Below are 21,121 nucleotides of genomic sequence, written 5' to 3'. Positions count from 1 at the left end.
AGACATAAAGGTAAACATAAAGGTAGACACAAAGGTATACATAAAGGTAGGCATAAAGGTAGACGTATAAGTAGACATAACGGTAGACATAACCGTGGACATAAAAGGTAGACACAAATGTAGACAACAGTAGACATAAAGGTTGGCATAAAAGTAGACAGAAATGTAGACACAAAGTTACACATAAAGCTAGACACAAATATAAACACAAAAGCAGGTATAAAGGTAAACATCAAAGGAGATATAAATTTAGAAATAAGGTAGACGTAAAAGTAGACATAAGTAAAGCTAGACATAAACGTAGAGTCTAGATAGTCTCGTTATAGTTTCCAAAAAAACAATCAGAACAGTGCTGCCACTCCGTATATGCAAATCTCCCTTACAGAAACGTTCGTTCCCAGGCTCAAAGTTCGGCGTCTAAATTGTCAATATATTTTCGATTCGCGTAACACTATGTTATAACGTTAGCAGCAAGATTTATATATACACATATTGTCAAACCTCGGTCTTAGTCAATAAGTGTTAAATATTACTGGCTGATGAATGTGTAAAATTTCAGCTTCTATTCTAGTCATATTAAGGCAATGTCTGGAAAGACAGCGCCCTATGCTTTGAAATCAGCAATAACGACTGGAATTCTTGGTTCTCCAGAATCCATTCATTTGCACTCCTGTAAAACGCAACCGTTAGCGTTGTTTTACGACTTGAATGTGTTCGAAAATGGCTTAAAAAATGTGCAAAATGCGTTCGGCAAAGGTATGAAATGAATGGAAATGAGCATGTGTATTGTTTACTGTTTTACTTTTGTCTTTCCTGTGTAAGCGAGCGAGGTAGCTCGCTGTTCTCTTTGTCTGTTCGTTTGAATTATGCTAAATATTTAGCTTGCATTTCTAGTATTAGCTATGTCTTATTGTATGGTTTTGGAGTTGGTAAAACACCATGAAATTTAATTATCTTGAACGAAATTAGTTGAGGCTGAAGAAGCAGTATGCTTGAGAACTAGCCATTCAATCAAAGGATTATCTGCAACTGCAAGCCAACCAGACTGGAAAGTTTGTTGTAACACACAAAAGATCTTGGGTGCTCTACTTTGAGAAAAAAATAATTTTATGCACATACATTTTGAATTTTAGGTGCGCAGTTTACAAACTTAACAGTCTGGCTCGTTAACCCCTTTTCTCTGCTAGTCCTGTTTTACTCAAACTTGGACATGTATTCATCTATTGTGATTGTATAGTTATTTATGATACGTACTTTTCCACCAGGCTTTATGCACGCTATTGCTGTTAAGTCCAATCCAGTATGCAACATGCTTGAACTGGCTATGAAACAGGTATGTCTTGTGTATATGAAAGAATGTTATATGGAGTGCGGTGTTTGAAATTAAATGAAGATATGATCTTCGCACTTTGCTGGACAATTTAAGCAATTGTCTCATGAACCTGAAAAATTCAGGTGACTCAACGAGACACGAACCCATGACCTCTACGATGTCGGTACAGTGCTCTGACCAACTGAGCTATGAAGTCACACAGTGGAGAGCAGGTCAATTTTGTTGGGCTCGTGTTTTCTCGTGAAAGGAATGTCATATGAAAGAATGTTAAATCCCATTGAGTCACCTGGATTTTTCAGGTTCATGAGACAATTGCTTAAATTGTCCAGCAAAGTGCGAAGATCATATCTTCATTTAATTATGTCCTGTGTATTGATTATGTTATTGAATGACTTATGTTTCATTTTTTAATTGATTTAGTTTAACTCATTTTTGTGTTTATAGTGTTAATATTATTTGAAATTTATTTTATTTTGCAATCCTGTAAAATTTTTCTTAACTCAATTATAATTTTTTTGGTATTTTTCTGCAAGGGTCTTGGAGCTGAATGTGCTTCTATTGGTGAAGTCCTAAATTGTCTGAAGGTCGGTTTCCTGCCTGACAAAATTGTCTATGACTCCCCAGTTAAAACAGCTTCAGAAATTAGTGAGTTATTAACTTTATAAAATATATCTTTTCGTGGTAAACAGCCTATGAAATAAAGACTTTTATAAGTGTATTTCATGTGTTGTTGTCATTGTTTAAAATCGTGATATTAATATCATTGTGATTTTAAGTTTTTGATATGAATTTTGGTTTTTCGAAAAAAGACAATTGCTCGTTTTGCTTTCATTGACTAAATTTTACAACTTGATGATCAATTCCTTTCAACAAGGGTTTGCATTGGAGAGAGGCATTCATATCAATGCAGATAGCATTCAAGAAATCCACATCATTAACGAAGAATTGCAAAAACTTAAGAAGTAAGTTAGCTATCAATGAAATCTTATCAACTTTAATATGCATCGATGAGTGATGTGTGATACCTAAGTAGTACATATCCCTTCTGATAGAACTAAACTAACAAATATGACGTCATAGGTTAGTTGATAATGAGCTACTCGTCACCCTAGGTAGATCTGTTAGCAACTGTTGCAGTTGACAAGGATTTTGTGACATCACTACCAGCATGTTGTTAGTGGTCAGCAGCTACACTTATTGATAAATATTTTTAGAAGATATAAAATGAATAGATTTGAGTAATGATCGACGCATGTTTGCGTGCATATGTAAACATATCGTTTTTTGTACATAGACTGAAATTTCGTCAAAACTATATTCCCATTGTGTTGATGGTCAATAGCTAATTTTATGATTAATATTTTTAGGACGAATTCAACGATTGGGCTTCGTGTTAATCCTCTTGTTGGAAAAGGAGAAATTCACGAACTAAGGTCTGTGATGCAGCTATTTGACTCAGTGTAGACGACATTTTTTTGTTTTGTTTCAAACAGTTATTTTCATGAACAATTTGAGATGTATTAACGATTGCAGATTGCCTTTTTTATGTAACATTATTCTCGTTTTATTTATTTTCAGTACTGCAACAGCAACATCGAAATTTGGTGTGGCGGTGTGTGTGTGTTTTAAATTTTCAACTATGTAGATTTTTTACATATCCACCAGATACCTTTGATGTTCCTCTTCATCCCACTAACCAACGTTTCTTACCATAGTTGAATGAGCATTTCAAGGGAGAGGTGTTAGAATACTACGCTAAATACCCATGGTTGACCGCAATGCATGTTCATATTGGATCTCATTCATGAATGCTAGAACTTGGATGGGAACATGGACCCTCCACTTTTTCAATGGACAAGTAGTTTATCTAGGGTAAAATTCGGTGTCATACGTACGTATAAAGAGTGTTCTCGTGCTATTTTTCTACACAGCGGGGAATGAATAATTACGGGGGGGCCTGTAGGCTAAGACCAAGTTGTGGGCCTTTAAGTAATAACTATTCCTTCCACTATGTTCAGTTTTCCTTTGCTTGTGGAAAAAGCCAATACTTCATGAGTTCTGAGTATTGCGCATTTGAACAGTAGATAGTACGAAAGCCATTTTTCCACTGCATTCGATTGCGTGTTAGGTGTTTAACAGCGTAAATGATCTAAGATAAGCCCATTTAGCTAGCCCAGAATAGAAAAAATGTTCAAATCCTAATTACGTCTAGATACAACGAGCCTCTCGAAAGCACGTGCCCGTAAGCTTAAGCCTACTTAGCCTACTGGATAATCCGCCCTTGTCTACCCCCACCCCACACACACACACACACTATTCAGCAGGTTCCGCGGTCCCTAAGCATGCCTACTTTTCAATGCTCCTTGAACTTTCTTTAAAGCCATGTTGAAGTATTTTTGCTTCACAACTTTATTATAATCTTATACATTTTTGGCTTTCTTACCTTTAGTCCTACGGCGTCACAGAGCTTGCCAATGGTTTGAGAACAGCTGTCCTTTTTGCCTTGGTACGTTTCTCGTCACAGCTAAAACTCTTAAAGTTATGAGAGAAGACAAGGGTTATGTTTGAGACGGACACTTGCATTCTAAAAGCTCACTCACCCTCACTGAGTTAGGCTTCAAAACAGTCTCGTGATTCTTCACCTTGTATAAAGTTCTCTTCAATGATTGCTTGATTTCAAATATTGTTGCAAAAATCTTGCCTTTGATGGAGAAATGGCTTTGTCATGCATTGATAAGTTGGCACGTAGCAATTTGTATTTCGTACTAAGTGAGTGAGAATGAGCTCATAGCATACGGAGAAGAGTTTTTGAAAAGTGTAAATCGTCTTCAGTGTTTGTTTTTAGGAAGTGAACGATCATCTTGGCCGAAATCAAGTCAATGTTTTTGATATTGGTGGAGGATTACCGGTCTGTGTTTTTCTTTCCTTTTACTCTTGAATAAAATTGTGTTTGCATTGTGGTCGCCATTCAATGCCAGTTTTAAATGGTAAAGTATTTCAATCTGACTTTTTCTTCAATTTTTTGCATCAAGGTGAACAGAGACGATGATGAAATAAGTCCGACGTTTGACGATTACGCCGGAAAATTAAAAGTGAGTTGATATTATCATGCCATCATAATTTTGAGTCAAAAGAACTTTTACCTTTTACTTAAAATTTTGCATGTATTTAATTTTTTCATTCAGTCGATAATACCGGAATTATTTCCTTCCAATGGCGTCTTCAGACGAGTTGTCACTGAGTTTGGTCAAGCTTTAAATGCCAAGGTATATCCTTCAATTCGATGTAGTTTTTTCATGTGCCATAAGAGTAAGGGTCTACAAAATTTAGGAAAGCATTCAAAATTAACTACACTGAAATTTCAGATTCCTTAACTTTTTTTATGAATTTCGTGATTTTATATATACGTATTATAACAAAACATTATTTATAATAGTATATATTTATATAGACAGGCTGGTTGGCCAGCAGGGTGGAATATGTGAAACAGTCGGGAAGTGAAGATGTTGACATCATTCTTAGTCATATTGGAGCGGTAGGAAAGATTTATTAAATTTAACCTTGACGCAAGGAGAGTACTGAAGCGTGAAACCGGATCAGTTGTTAACCATGATCTACCCAGAGGCGTAACTAGAACGTTAATTGGGGGGGGGGTGCATATTCATGCATTCCGTTGTGCCCTACTGATTTCTTTTGAAAGTGAATTGAATTTCAGTAGGGCACAACTGAATATAGGAATATACACCCCTCACCCCAATCAACATTTAGTTACGCCTCTGGATCTACTTTAAGAGCTCGGAATTTTTTTCTCAACTCTATTTCATTTGGCTTCTTGATTACATTTCTGATTGGACACACGGGGCATTTCAGTTCTGCCTATCTATTAAGTTAGTTATTTTAAAAGCTTTTGAAATTAGACATCGTGGTTGATTGTAAGCTGACAAAAATTGGAAAATGATCCATCTTTGAACATAGTCATAATTTGTCATGTGTTATGTTTGCAGGACTTGTGCATGCGCACGTGCTATTGTCCAAATCAACGAAAATATCAGGTGATAAGAAAGTGCAAGTTTTCAAGTCTCTGATTCCTGTTTTTTGTTCATTCTTTGTGTTTGTGGAGCAATTGAGTTCTTTGAGAGTAAATCATATATGAAATACAATTTGAAATTTCTCGCACCACAGAGAAGAATCGAAATTTACGACAGTGATGGATGTCTAAAAACAGGAAAGGTACACTTATTGCCAGGCATCCAAATTGGCCTGTATTTGATAAAAATAATTTTTCTGAATTTTTGAGTTTTTCATGTCTGATGAATCTCGATAATCTCTTTTTTATTTCTGCAGAAGCGATGTTACAATATTGCCGGTCCATTGTGCTTTTCTGGCGATGTTATCAAGTACAACATACACTTACCTGAGGTGAGAGAACTTACCTGGGGTGGAGATAGTAAATTTCTGCGTTGTTTTAAATGGCGTATTATTTCTTAACTAAGGGGAGTGGACGTCGACTCCGACTAGAGATTCTCATATTCATTCTTCAATACTTAAAACTTGAATGTTTTAAAGTGAATCTTTGTATGGTGTTACTGATTTCGTTTCCATTGCTATTTTACCCTTAGGTGATAAGGGGTGATTATATTGTTGTGCTGGACTGTGGTGCTAACTCCCTCTCTGTTTTTAACCGACATTGTAGTCGGTTTGCACCCTCCGTATTTGGTAAGTTGATAGTGAAAGATAAAAATTCTTCAAACTCTGCGGAGATGCAAATTACTAAAATTAACAATTTTTCGTCAAGGCTACAGAAAAAGAGAGAATGAATCTGTGGAATTTACTGTCCTGAAGGTTTTTCAATTAACTCATACATTTTTTGAAAATTAAGTATCAATTTTTACTTAAGTTGTTCTTGCCTATCAACAAATGTTTCTTGCTTATTTTGAAGGAAAATTAAAGCCGTAAAGATTTATGTTGTAATGAAAAGTTTCAACATCGTCTCTTCGGTTTAGTGTCTAACTCTATCTTGATTTAATTTCTTGTATGATTTTCTTTAAGGAGGCTGAAACAACGGAAGAGTTACTAAAGTTTTGGGGAGACAAAAACCAGCTATCACCAAAATGAAATGGGGCTTCGAAATTGTAAACTGGATTACATTCACTGTGGAATGATATAAAATGACGTTTCAGCTCAACACCAACAGCTCGCGATTCAAAATCATACTTTCTTGCAATGGAAATAATGGCCAATCACTAGCTAGATGGAACATTTCACGCCACTGTCATACGACGAGTCAGAATGATTTTCCCACAATGCACTTCTTTTGTTAGGCTAAAAATGTAAATAAAGTTGGGCTATTTTATTTCAGTGTGGCAATCTTTATATACTTTTGAAAGATGACTTTCAGAGCTGTTTGCAATTATGGCGGACGACAAACTAAAGTTGATCTCCTCACAGATAAGAAATATCCCTGATTTTCCAATTCCTGGCATTTTGTTTAGGTAATGAATATCGTTTGTGTCTTCTGTATTGCGAAAAATGTTGGTAGAAGTATTAAAGCCATCGTACAAGCAAAACGTATCATGAAAATAGTTATATATAGTCATAGATTACTATTTTTCCTATGCATGCTGATGGTTATTGATTCAACTTTATTATGCAAGCAATTTTACGTGTTGAGAGAGAGAGAGAGAGACTGGTCACTCATGAAAAGTTAAAGATCTATCATCAATACCCAAAAGACTATCCATCTGACCATCTCTCTTATAAGTCTTTAAGAAGCGGAAATGAGCTTGTTTTTTCAGTTATCCCATGTAAAAAAGGACGTAAAGGTTGAAGACTGAAACTATATTTGTATTTGAAATGGATATCAAGTTGGGAGAAAGCAGGTTCTTGGTCTCAGATATCCATGGAAGGCAATGTACACACGGAAGAGAGAAGAACTTGTTAAGGGGGGGAGGTGGTTTATTTTCAATTTTTTTCATCCAGAATCAAGTTGCTGCAGCAACAAGAAACATTGTCTTCAAGTTTCAGTTTATAAAGGACAGAGTTATTTTCTAGAGACATGTGTAGGAAACTTTGAACACATCACAAAATTCACAATTGTCATTTTTTTCTAGAGATATCTGCCCACTTTTAAAACATCACGAGGCATTTTCAGCCACTATTCAACTTATGTCTGATTGTATTAAAGAGAATTATTCTAATGTTGATGTGATTGTTGGTATGTTGATTTTAATGTTCTAATGTTGATGTGATTGTTAGTATGTTGATTTTAATGTTCTAATGTTGATGTGATTGTTGGTATGTTGATTTTAATGTCATCTTTGGATTTTATGTACGTACCTCAGTTTTAACTTATTCTATTTGCTTTTCATTGTTTTAGGCCTTGATTCACGTGGTTTTCTGTTTGGTCCTGGAATTGCTATGAAATTGGGCATAGGTTTTGTCCCTATTAGAAAGCAGGGCAAACTACCAGGGGAAACAATATCTGTGGATGCGGAGAAGGAATACGGCAAGGTCTATATTGATGTGTCAGTTGATTTTTCTAGCCAGGAAATAGGAGTGAGGATTTCCAAAATAGGGAATTTGTCATTTTTGCAGCAATTTCAATAGTTGAGGAAAGATTATGGTAGTTGCGTTAGTAGTGTGAGAATTCACAATGGCGAGAACATAGTTAGAGAAATCTGCAACAGAACTTGAGCCATAGTCATTTAAATATGTCAACCAAATTGTTTAGCGCTCAATGAAGAGTTGAGGTATTCATGATCATCGTTTACAAGCCAGTAGATTGTGCTGCGCATGTGCAGTATTTAGATCTGTCAGCTGACGTCTTTACTAATCAACTTTAGAGAACTTTCAATTTTTTTGTTCTTATGATAATACCATTTGCCTGTTATTTCCTTATTGGTCTTTATGAGTGTCTCAAGCTCAAACCTGGCTTTACAATAATTTGTTAGGATGTGTTGGAAATACAGAAAGATGCAATTTCTCCCGGACAAAATGTGGTGATTGTGGATGATCTTCTTGCAACAGGAGGTATTGTCTTTTGAATTGTGAATCCTAACTGTATTTAAACAGCTTACAGTGGGAGGGGAGGGCATATAATAACTTTAGTGCACTTACTAAACATGCCAGATATTACTGAACATGCCAGCAAAATGGCATTTACTTTGTTGAGCATGAAGGCACACTAGTGGTTTTGTTTAGGTACATTACTGACAAGCTGTAAATTGTTGGAGCAGCTTTGCGGGAAAGTATTAGGTTGTGTTGTTGTTTATGAAATTGCGGAATTAAACGGTGCATCAAAAGTACCTGTCAAGTGTATTTCATTGCTGAAAGGATAAACGGAGCTTATGAATGCCAAGATAAACTTTTATTTATCAATGTACGTATGATGTTCGTGCGTAAAGTAGTGAAGAGTTAGACTCTTCCTATCATAGTAAATAAATTAATTTAGACGGCTTTAAGTCTTTAATTCACTGTCTTTGTTTTGCAAATAAATTTTGTTTTTTGATTCATAGACATGTTTATATGTGATGAGATATGCATGTATATAAACATGGTGATGTCGAGATACATTGTTTATGCATGTTTTAGTTGATAATTTATGTATAATATATGCATATCTTGATGTGTGTTTTTTATTAATTAATTATTTACACTACTTTATGTGCAAAACAAGATAAAAATACAAGTTATTTCTGCTAAGTATCATTCACTTCATACGAATTAACACGTGTTTTTGTTTGCGCATGTGTATTATACCTTGCTCGTGCATCAAAAATTTATCTTAGCAAATTTTCTCTATGCTGGTTCTTTCCTTAAAAATATCGTTAAAAATGTGTTTCCCATTTCATGAGAACACAGAAATATTTGCTTAGCATGACAACAACCTAGGCTGGCTACGTACGTGATTGCTAGTAGCTTAGTACATGCCAATACATCCTAGTACATGGCAGTACATCTTAGCACATGCCATTATACGCACCCAACATATGGCAGTACATGTATGTACTTCATGAATATCCTTGTAACGCTCATACAAGCACATCCTTGAACATGCCATTACATCCTTAGTACATCATAAATATTGTCTGTTCAACCCACTGAACTAAAATATATGGAACGCTACCTGTAAGAGAAAAGCCTGCTACTTTTTTGAAGCCAAATTTTACACCCAAGACACGCGTATTGTAGTCAAACAATTTACATTCCGCGAGATAATCCCGAAACACTACACACGCGTGTCTGAGTGTAATCTTGCGTGTCTGGTTGTAAGATTTGGCTTCAATTATTTGCTTCGGCCACAGAATAGGAAATGAACAGAAGGCCAACTCAGGGGTGCAATGTGTCCTAGATTTTTTATGCGCTTACGTCAGATCCGCCGTTACTCTGGCAAGTACTGCAGTTGCTTGCTACTATAAATTATACAGTACAATGGAATATTTGTGTAAGAAAATCGCGCTTTTAAAGGCAAAATGGCAGTATTTACATTGTATTTTGATGTTTTGATAATTAGAACGCAGATTTCAAAAGTAAACCTCCATGGCGGCCGTCGAATTTCGAACATGCGCAATGAGACATGCGTGAGGACACTGACTTCAAAGGCTCCGACACGAAGTTGGCCTTCTGTTCATTTCTTATTCTGTGCTTTAGGTAGCATTCCATGTATTTTACTTTAATGGTTCCACTTAATGATTTAGTTCCCATATTTATGTTGCAAGCGACGCTCTCTGACATAAGAACTTTTGTGGCAAGATGAGGAAGACATCGTTCAGCATGATGATAAGAAACACTACTCCTTTAATCCAAATACACGACTGTACTCTGTTGCCAACTGTTTGCTAGTCTTGTAATGCTGTTTGTGCGACGTTCTGATCTTATTTGCATCATTTGAATTATCATTTCCGATTTCGAGAATTTTTCTGGCATTATTAATTATTGTCATCACGAGTTGCTCGGCAACCTTAGAAATCTCGTCTTCTTTTTTTTTCACCTTAACAGTGTGGTCGACCCAATCCTCGATACGTTTTCTTCTTTCGTGTTCTCCATGTTCTCGTCTTGTGCCTTTAACTTTCAGTGCCATCTCGTTTGGCTTAACTGCACCTCTAGTTAGTTCACGTCCAACACGACCGTGCATGCCAAACACGTTTTGTTCACGTGTCTCTGCATAATGTTTTGTTGAAGCAATATTGTTCTCGTGCCAGGCGAATCTCTGGTCTTTCGTGATGTTTCTATGCATGATTCTATCGTCAATCAGTGCATGCTTCTTTGACACAATCCTCTTTAGATGTGCAATTCTTTGGTTGCTATTTATTGAAATTTTGTTTTCTGTCTCAGATCTTGAAGCATAGTTAATTGAATGCAGAGTAACGTTTTCTTTATTCATGGTCGTCTGTCTTGATGAATGATCCATTTCTTTTCTTCGTCGTGTTGTCATTTTTGTCACGTTTCCATCTAAAACTTCCTCCTGTTGTTGGTTTCCATAGTGATTCACGACATCGATTTCTTCTTCATGCGCATGTACGATGCCCAACGGTTTTTCCCTGCACGCTTCCAATGGTCCACCTTTATATGAGTGCATTTCTGTGTTTCTGTTTATTAGATTTCTGGGCTGCTTCTTGGCATAGCCGTAAACAACATCAAAACCGTTTTCTTTCTTTGGATTTATAACAGGCAATGGGATTTTCCGTTTAAACTTTAGATTCTTATCTTCACTGTTGTCTTTACTGGTGTGATTAGGTTTTTGTGGTTTAATGGATGGCAACTTATTTGTCTGATGTAAGACATTCTCGTTTTCACTCGACGAATTGTACGAGCAATGACGAAATCGTTGACCTTGTTCTACAGCTACGTATCTTTCCTCAGGCTGAAGGTCCTTCACGTCTTCAATGATCTCCCCATTCACTGTATACAGGCGAGCTACAGCCCTATTGCAGGTTATCTTATCTTGGATGACGTCTAGAACTTGATCTAAACTTCTTAGAAGCCTTTCGTGGAAAAATATTTGGATTGGCCGTTCATTATAACCGTTTCTGTGAACGTATATGTTTTTTTGCGTTTTCATTTGTTTTTCACGTGATAGCCGTAAGCGGCTTGTGATATTGATATTTTGTTTCCTTGACGTTTTCGTGGTTGTCGTCTCAGTCATTGACTGTCCCCTGTTAATTTTTTGACCATAGGCTATTTTCTTGAAGTTCCCCGTAGACACAGCTACGTATGTCCCCCCCGGTTCTAAGTTCGAAATGGCGCCAACTTGCCGTGAACCGTGTGGCGTGTAGATTCGTCGTACAGCACATGTTGCTTTTGTTGCCATGGTGACCTGATCGAGGAACGCGTTGAAAGTGCGCATGTACTTTGGATTAACGATGAAACGTTTTGCATCGTGTTTATTGCCGTTTGTGTAGACTGTTATGGACGCCACGTTCATTTTGGTTCTCACCATTCTCCGTTGTTGCTGTTATAAAAGAAATGAGATGATGGTTCATCTACATTTTTGTATTTAGTAGCTTATACCTTTTCTATAATAGAAGTGCCCAATAAGAAATTAAGGAAAACGCATTGATGCAAATAAACAACATGTGTATCCGCCAATCTGGTACACATAATCGTTTCATGAATTTCTAGTAGCATTTAAAAGGAAGGTGTTTTCAACGCTTACAAAGTATAATTATATAATAGACGAAATAGCTTTGTGGCTCGCCCAATTTTCCAATAAAATGCGAGCATGTCACTTTTTAAAAGGCTATGAAAATAACACGATTCTGAAGTTTGTTTTCATAGTTTTGTTCATGAAAATCGTGATTTGGTGATATTATTTCAGAGACGATAACTTAACTTCGGATATTACTCGATTTTTTAATTGTTGTATAAGCTTGTAATACATAATACCTAACGACAGCTGAATAGACTTAGAAACCTATCCATGTTTTTGTTAGAAATCCTGCAACGCTGCGTATGCGCGTCGTCATGCTCGTAAATTCAAACTGTTTTTACTTCGTTTGAAAATGAAAACAACGAATTTGTTGCATGTCACTTTTCGTAAATGTTATATGTTATGAAACGTTTTCAACATTCCTACGTTTCAGCGTAGCACGCTGAGAAGCAACTTTGTGCTAAGAATTTTATTCTTTTCCTGACATGAATTATATTCTTTTCCTTTTTTCTTTTTCTCTCTGCGTTTTATGGTCAAAACATTTCTGTAAGAAGTTGCTACGTTAAATTTGACGGTGCAACTTGTTGTGAATATAACTGGTTCGTTGAAACGTTTCGTCAATATTTTATCATCAACTGCGTTAAATAATTTTCTAGAATTACAACAAAAGAACGTGAAAACAAAACATTTTGTAAGCTTCATGTAAAATTTCATGTATTTGCCACAGATAGCCACATTTGCAATGCTGTTCTAATTTTAATTATTCGCTCACGAATAACATTGACACCTTTCTCTCAAAACAGACAAGCATTTTCACAATGAATAAGCTCACATTGTCCAATTAACTTAGCTTACCGTTAACATTCTCGAGCTTTAACGTTTTCTTTCCTGTTTCTTTGACTTTAAACCTCTTTCATTTTTCGTACGTGCCAATATCGTCGTAGCTATGATATGCGTGTAATATATCATTACATTAGTTTGTTGTTGTTTTCAATCAATCTGACAGGTGTTGCCTAATTTGTTATACGTATTGTAATTGTTCATTAGTGAACTCGTGAACAATTTCACCTGTGAATATTAAACACATAATCGACAATCTGTGTTTTCTTCTACAAGTTGTCGTTTGCGTTGGCTTCCCATTGGGTATCGTGTACGTGCGTGCAAAGGTCAAGATAACACAGCTTGTTTTTATGTTTTTAGTTTTTCTTGTTAAATTTTTTTCCGGTGAATGTCTCCTGTTTGTTCACCCGAAAATCAGTATCTTCAACGTGTACTGTACAATCCATGCTTATCCCTATTCCGACATATAAATATATATTTGAAAACCTAAATTTCGTGTTTGGACAATCAATTTTGGAACTACTCTACTGTTTGGCTGCCTATCACAACTGCGCATGCTCGAATATTTTCTACATAATATTTTCAGATAAAGATAATGTTTAAGACTGCTTTGCCTATTGTACGACGTTTTTCAAAATTTCGTCAAACATTGACATTTGTATCAATGTGGAGTAAGATCGATGAACAGATAAAATACTTGTATTAGGATAGCGTTTTTCTCGTGGAAAATCAATTGCCACTGTCATAAATGCTACTGCATATTTTGAAAAATATACTCATAAAGTACATGGAGTTTACAGTGCTTGTTCACCAAGTGAAAACTGCAAGTGCTCATATTTGTTGTAAGGATGTAAAAATATTTAAAAAGTCCCCACTTCAGAGGTGATGGTGAGAAGATGAAGGAAAACATTTAATTTCTTCTTTGTGATTATTTTGCATAGGCTTTTGGCAAACTGAAATAATGATGAAATCTTTGCTTTTGATCGTAGCATCTATAACAGCTCTGTCCGGGAATGAAAACACGATGGCCTTTGAGTGCAGTATTATCAAAATAAGCACACAAATTGAATTCTTGGGTTGCAAGCTACGTCATTGTTGCCATGTTGGATGACTTTAACAAAGGATTTTCTTTATTTACAATGCAAATTTCGTGCAACATGGCGAGCATTCCATCGTTCTCTTACTCCCAGGGGAATGGTTGCAACTCACAATTATAATAAGTTCGATTACGAGTTGTTTCAGCATGTGGCTGAAACGCATTTTTAAATTCTTGAAGGGTAATTAGTTGTAATGTCATTGAAATGTATAACCTCGTGCATACAAATTATGGCATTCGTAGTTTTTGGCTCATTTCAAACGTCGCATTTTACATGCGCCGAATGCGTTAAAGACAAAAGAAAATGAGATAAAAATTCTCATTATCTTTTGTATGAAATGAATTCGGATCATGTAAAATGCGACGTTTGAAACAGACCTTTGATACACCCCGTATATTAACTCAGTTAACAGGTGTGTGATTGAGACATAAAAAATCACATGAAGAAAGAAGACTACCTGGTAATAGCAGACAAGTGTGGGGCATAAACCACTCTAGTGCAAGACGAATATTTTATCGATATTTATGAGGAAATGAGAGACCACACGAAGAGGATACAACAAGCCAGTTCCGAAACAACTCTCAATGAACAGTGAAAGCGATCAAAACGTAGTTACAACGATGTGGATCAGAAAAAACTGATTTGTCAATGCATATACCGCGCCATATCTAAGCATGATGTTGAGATAGAAGCTATCATATCGAGTGCCAGTGGATAGCAACAGACCAGAAATTGTAGAACGCCGTCACGACTAAAGTGTTGTCTTACGTTGGAAAAATCCTCCAGTTTTAGTTTGGTATCAAATATTCAATGCATTCCTATATAATACAGCTCAACATCTGAGCGACCAAGAAGTCAAGAAATAGAATCTTATGGCGCATCCGTTCATTGAGAAGCAGACCAAACTAATGACATTCATGCAAAGATGATGTTCGTTCCATTCAGATCGCTCCTCAGTCACTTCAACAAAAGGTATTAACTGTCTCAAACAACACCAAGCGAGAAATTCGCCGTCTTCATATTAAACATGTTTGAAGTGTCAAGGCGACAAGAAAATTGGGAAATTGTGCAAACATTTAGCGATAGCAGTTGCTAAAAGAAATCTGAATAGGAAAACTGTATAAAATATGCTACTGTCGTACTTGCTTTGATATCATTCACGAAAAAACAAGTCCCATGACTAGAAATTATTAATGTATGGTTGTTGAGGCAAGACTGACTCAACCATAGACTATAATTCATGCATTTTCATAAATCTTTGCAATTTTTCATACAAAGACTATAATTCACGCATTTTCACAAATTTTTCATTTTTTCATACATAGACTATAATTCATGCATTTTCATAAATCTTCGCATTTTTTCATACAAAGACTATAACTCACGCATTTTCACAAATTTTCACTTTTTTTCACACAAAGACTATATTTCATGCATTTTCACAATTTTTCACATTTTTTCATTCACGCATTTTCACAAATTTTACATTTTTTCATACAAAGACTATAATTCATGCATTTTCATAAATTTTTACATATTTTCAACTATACACTACAATTCGTGCAATACTACACGCGATTTTTGAAAGATATCCAAACAAAGTTGCAACGATGTCTTTCAGTTGAAGTCGAAAGGAAGAAATGTAGTCGTATACTTGATTCCTCCAGTTTTAATTCGGTATGACTTGTGAAATAATTACTGCATTTTTACACAGTAGTGATGGACGAGCAAGAAGTTAACACCTATAATATTTTATGATGCATCAGCTCATTGAGAAACAGCAGACTAAACTGATGACATCCTTTTGAAGATGCTCTTTCCGTTCACCTTGTGGTTGAATCCTTTCAAAAAAGCTACTGTGTTAAATGAGACAAAGCCAGAAATTTATACTGTCCTCATACTTCAAATTTTTTTACAATGTTTGTAAGGTGATAAAAAATATACAAATATAATGGCTATATTTGGGGAAATGCACAAAGGAAAATTGATAGCAACAGCGAGTAAACCTTTTGAAATGTGCTATGGTAGTTTCGTTGATATCATGTATGAAAATAAAGATCGCATAGCTTTAGAAACTATTTATGTACTGTTTTTGCTTGACAAAACTCACGATAAATGACGATTTCTTACAACTAAATTCGTCTTGATGTTTTCTAGTTTTTAATTATTTTAAATTCTTGTGAAAATCATGGTTTGTTAATTAATCATACTGAACACGTGTACATTCCTTCATAAGTTACAGTACTGCTAAATACAATAATTTTGCGCGAAGTTGTCAACGCACTGTTTGGTCGAGTGGGCAGATGCAGGTTTGTCAGGTTTAGATGTGAGGTTCGAATCTTCCCAGGGTCTGTTGTCGTTGGCATTGGTGCGGCGAGCGATAGACTTCCAATGTGCAAGATGTGTAGAAGTCAGGATGTTGAAGTTGAAGAAGATGCTGTTAAACACATTATGTGTAAATGAACAATTTTCTTGCTGAACTTTTGACAATGGAATGCGACACTTTCAGAAAAAAATCAAGCAAAAATAAGAGTACCTACACAAAATTTTGCCCTAAAAAAATTAAATGTTTTTTCTCAAAGTTTTCTACGGCTGCCCAAAGGTAGTAATTTTTTAGTCAAGAACCTCAGGGTAAACCGGACCCTCTCTTCAATTCCCTCCTAACCTCGAACCTTGCACTCAATCCTGAAGCTACAACCCAAAGCAACACCGACGACGGGACGAACCGAGGACCTCGTGCATTAGAGATCAAGCACAGCCGGTTGAGCCAGAAGCTCAACAACGAATACCTCAGATTTCGGGGCATGGTTTTTCAATTATTTAATTTTCAAGCAAAATAAAACGAGCTGGTTTTGAACCTGAGAATTTACGATCACCACACCCTCGACTTTACTATTAGTTGTTTACCCATTTTCAACTTTAAAAAGAGAAAGAACTCGAATCGGTCTTGAACTCTTGGAACGAATGTTTATCTGTCAAGCATCCGTACCACCCAGCAAAAGGAGGAAGATGTCAAACGACAAAAAACACATCAAGTGTTTCAAGTAGAACTGCATTTCTTTTCTTTTAGCAAGTACAGCTTTAATTCGACCCAAATAATTGGCAAATGCTTTGGACGACATAATAGAACCACATATCAAGGCAATGGTTTGCTTTGATATTCATGTCGAACAGTAGCACAAAGAACGAATTGGCGTCCAGATTATTCAACTTTACAATTGAACTTACTAAAATATTTTTTATCATCATACATACCAACCACTTATTGTGAAAGCTTCTGCAAAAGCACGTGGTTTCCTCAATATTTGCATTGACGTTGTTTCCTTTTCTTACAATGTATTTTTTCTATAGTCTCTCTAAACGCGAGAGGATTCGACATTTGAAAAAGTCAAAATTTAGGTAACGTCATTTCATGCTTGAATATAGTCAATGTAATCGATTGTAGTAATAATTGTGTATTTTAATAAATCGAATGTAATAGTCCTTATGAATTCATCGGAATTTCGGTTGAATTTACAGTGAGCCTATAAGAAAAATGTTGACAGGTGCTCAAAAAGGCTTCAAGTAGATTGAGATCGTTAAAGACAATTAGAGCTTTCTTAACATTGGATGCAGCAGAATCTATTTACAAGAATATGATTTTGACAATATTAACATACTCTAGTATTGTTACTTGGAATTTGAAAATTCGAATTCTATGAATGCTACAAAATTCAAAATCTTTCAAGAACGAGTGACAAAAATAATACAATCAAATGGTTTGGTACAGTTACAATTATCTCATGTGATCCATATGGTAAACATCAGTTATGTAGTTTGGTAAAGCAGTGTATTGACAGAAATTTGTGCAGTACATTTGACAATTGTTTTAATCGTTTACAGCATGTTAAGAATAGATGAAACAATGGTGTAAGGGTTAGGATTCCGAAAGTACGATTATAGAATCGAGCATTTCTTAAAAGCACCATAGATATTAAACATTCGAAGTGAAACATATTAAACATATATCAAACATGGAGTACCAGAAAAATCAAAAATTTTATATTATTTTTAAAAGAAAAGGAAAAAGTATTTTAGTATACATGCAATAATAGTAGACTTTTTAATTTTGCAATTTTAATTATACTTTTACTTACAAAAGTATTATAAATTCCGTAAGTGACCATTAATGAAAGAAACAAAAATCATTAGCATCGATCTATACACTGTTGATATTTTCTCAAGAACATTAAAAAGATAAATCAAAAAGTACTTATAGTTGCAAGAAATATTATAAAATAGACACAATGAAATGCGAGCGCTGATTGGTCTAGAACTGTGTTTGCATTAGGTTGTGCAAAACACATCCGAGCTCAACCAATCAAATCAATCATAACAATCGATCAGTCAAAGAGAATTTGCAAATCGATCATGAATACATTTTAGAAGAAAAAATTAAAACGTTTACTTTAAATTTGTCTGTTTCGAATTATTATTATTTCATAAAAGAAATAAAAGATGTCTTTTTGTTTCCCCCCAATCAAAAATTAAAACAAAAATCAGGTAAAACTCATGTGAAAATCATGTGGTAAATTAGTACGATACTGATGTAAATTATTGCTAAAACAATCAATTTAGATAATTCCAACTGGAAACTGCTGCGTTGGTTACCAGTCTTGAATTACTGGCATATAATATGTAAGAGTGGGTATATGTTTGATGCCAGTTAAAATTTTAACGTTTAAAATCGACCATTAATATAAATTAGCAAAGAAACAATAGTTACAACACCTGTTTGAAAACCTGACAGTTGATATGTTATACTTTGCTGAAAGCATTGATTATGAACTTTGTAGAAAGTAGACATAAAGCAAACAAAACATTGCATTATTTCGACTTTCGATGACTAAGTTATCTACGCAATAAAATCTCAGGGAAACGATTAAATGACTGCATGATTCTCGCTGCTGAGAAGGATATAACCAGCAAAATCAACGTGCATAAACTTGCAAAGAAATGGCTGTTCTGAAGAACCGTAGAGTGCCTTTGTGGGCGGTTGTACCAAAACAATTTGTGAAATGCAAATATAATTACTATTTAAGCACAGAAACCTGAAACGTTACCTATTACGCTAGGTTAGGGGCATGCCCAAATAGGTCTATACATTCCTTGTTTATGTAAACTAAAATTCTTATGGAATAAAATGTTTTGAAACTGTTCATTCATTTTTTTTGTAAAACTGAAAATTCTGAGATCAATGTTTCCCAAATTCGGCCAAATGCATATCTGGAAAGCCGAAAAATTTCAGGTAAATATAAAAATATCTTCGGGTAAATATTTATGACACCCCCAAAATCAAGGTGTTCGCGACGTCCCTGCTGGAACATGTGCAACCCTCGACCTTCGGTCTCCAGCTTGCACTGATCTGCTCTCGAGTTCTCCCAAAATTCTCCTTGGTTTGCATAAGCCTGTGCAAACACAGTAAACAGCTTTTATTTCTTAAATAATTTATCGTCACTCTCACTACACAACATACGCGTTTCTAAGCATGAAATGTTATTTGCACATTATATCAAAGGGCAAACAGAACGCCCTCAATTTTTACTCAACTGTTCACTCAATTTTTACAATTTAGCCAGCCAAACAAACAAAAAAGAAAGAACAGAATAACGCCAACGTGATTCATGATGAAACTCATTCGACAGTGTTTGCAAGTCAAAATAGTATTTTAAATCAGCGTAAAACGACATGAAAATCTTTTTCATAAGTTGCACCAAAAAAATGCAAACGAGTTATCGTTCTTTGGAACCGCGACACGATGACAGATCAGAATAAAGAAACCGAAAAATAGCCACAAAGCGTCGCCAAAATTTTCAAATCAAGTTGTACGTTGATAGTGTTTTTGTCTGCTACATTCATGTTAATTTGGTTTTTAAAATGGCGAGCCAATCATAGTAAAAAAGTTGTAATAGCTTGTAAGCGATCAAAAGCAAAACATATTATGGCCATTCACACAGATGATGTAGTTTGCAAAATCCTCGTCAACTTGTGGATGTAATTGTTCTTAAGCAAGAATTTTTGACGAAAGTTTTTCCACGAGTTTGTTGAAACCTACCCAGCGCAGTTTGATGGTTATTCGCCATGATTTGTCGCGAAGGCAATTTTTTACGATCAATTAACGGCCAGCAAAGTTGCTTTTTTTTGTTGTCAGATGATATCATGTTAATGCTTGTTACAAATTAATAATTTACTATCCCATGAAATAATATGGCTAGCCACTTTTTGCCAACAAAGATAAATCGGATTTCTTGCCAAGAGTATCATCTATTTCACCGAAAAACAAAACTAATCGTTTCAGGTGTTTTTTAAAAAGACAAAACTGTAGATAAAAGCGGTATGTGGGGAAAGAATATGCGTAACTATACGTTATCCTTCGTTCAATTGACTCAATTGCTTACGTTATCTGTTTACAATTGTTACTATCAATTGCGATGATGGATAGCTGACTAAATCAGTGTAAAAAACAGGACGCGTTATCATTCTGTTCTTCATTTGATAATTGTCGTGCTTTTACTAACAACCTCTTGAAATGGAAATTGCGCTATGCACATTGAACGGTTTCCATGGACGTTATGAAGGTGTGCAAGTAAATTTTCTTTCAACCTGTTGCTAAAATTTTTGAATCACATGAAACTGGTTTTCAGGAATCTAATTTTCGTATTAAAGGTGTTCAACATGGCTTTTATTTCATAAACTGCTTTTGTTGATTTTACATAACATGATGTTCTTTATTATAAATGCGAAACGATCATACATCTTTGAAATGTTGGTTGATCATCTTTTTTGTCTTTTGTTTGAGGTCAGAAATATCCTGTCTGTCTCTCGTTTTTTTACTGTACTTAAATAAATAATAAAGTGTTTTCACAGAAGTTGGTTGGATTCAGCTAATCAACATTTGAGGTGCATGTGTTGGCCGAGATTGACACCAATGAAAGCAATGTTGTACTTGCAAAATGCTCAGACAAAATCCATTATCACGTCACAAACGTCTGTGAACAACAGATAAAAGTACAAAGCGTGAACGCCATCACACGTTTTTCTCGACAGGAGGCCAAACGCTAGCAGTAAGCATATACATTGACAACGTAGAAGCCCAAGATACCTTTTTTGCACTAAAGTCGTTTAAAAGATTTTTTTGCACTAAAGTCGATTGTCCATGAAATA

The 21,121-nt window shown here is 35.3% G+C and overlaps 3 protein-coding genes across 3 annotated transcripts; 2 read left to right on the top strand and 1 right to left on the bottom strand.

Moving 5' to 3' along the window:
* The first annotated feature begins 450 nt into the window (after positions 1-450).
* LOC124436764 (diaminopimelate decarboxylase-like) lies at positions 451-6,686 on the top strand. The gene is made up of 18 exons (XM_046986725.1): positions 451-756; positions 1,266-1,333; positions 1,867-1,978; positions 2,208-2,295; positions 2,701-2,766; positions 2,912-2,945; positions 3,049-3,133; positions 3,781-3,839; positions 4,179-4,241; positions 4,366-4,425; positions 4,519-4,599; positions 4,785-4,868; positions 5,338-5,385; positions 5,516-5,563; positions 5,678-5,752; positions 5,953-6,049; positions 6,129-6,175; positions 6,383-6,686. The coding sequence occupies exons 1-18, from the start codon at positions 585-587 to the stop codon at positions 6,446-6,448; spliced, it is 1,353 nt and encodes a 450-aa protein (XP_046842681.1). The 5' UTR covers positions 451-584; the 3' UTR covers positions 6,449-6,686.
* Positions 6,504-8,846, top strand: LOC124436765 (adenine phosphoribosyltransferase-like). The gene is made up of 5 exons (XM_046986726.1): positions 6,504-6,825; positions 7,444-7,547; positions 7,710-7,843; positions 8,284-8,362; positions 8,534-8,846. The coding sequence occupies exons 1-5, from the start codon at positions 6,746-6,748 to the stop codon at positions 8,668-8,670; spliced, it is 534 nt and encodes a 177-aa protein (XP_046842682.1). The 5' UTR covers positions 6,504-6,745; the 3' UTR covers positions 8,671-8,846.
* Positions 8,847-8,953: 107 nt separating this feature from the next.
* Positions 8,954-12,908, bottom strand: LOC124436763 (doublecortin domain-containing protein 2C-like). Its single transcript, XM_046986724.1, has 2 exons — positions 12,837-12,908; positions 8,954-11,783 (listed from the first exon to the last, which is right to left on the bottom strand). Exons 1-2 carry the CDS (start codon positions 12,843-12,845, stop codon positions 10,122-10,124), a joined length of 1,671 nt encoding a protein of 556 aa, XP_046842680.1. The 5' UTR covers positions 12,846-12,908; the 3' UTR covers positions 8,954-10,121.
* Between the last annotated feature and the right edge of the window lie 8,213 nt (positions 12,909-21,121).

Source organism: Xenia sp. Carnegie-2017, unplaced genomic scaffold (genome assembly GCF_021976095.1).
Source record: "Xenia sp. Carnegie-2017 unplaced genomic scaffold, XeniaSp_v1 HiC_scaffold_16, whole genome shotgun sequence".
Taxonomy (NCBI): Eukaryota; Metazoa; Cnidaria; class Anthozoa; order Malacalcyonacea; family Xeniidae; genus Xenia; species Xenia sp. Carnegie-2017.
The sequence above is the reverse complement of the archived record's forward strand: the minus strand, read 5'-3'. Positions and strand labels throughout refer to the sequence as shown.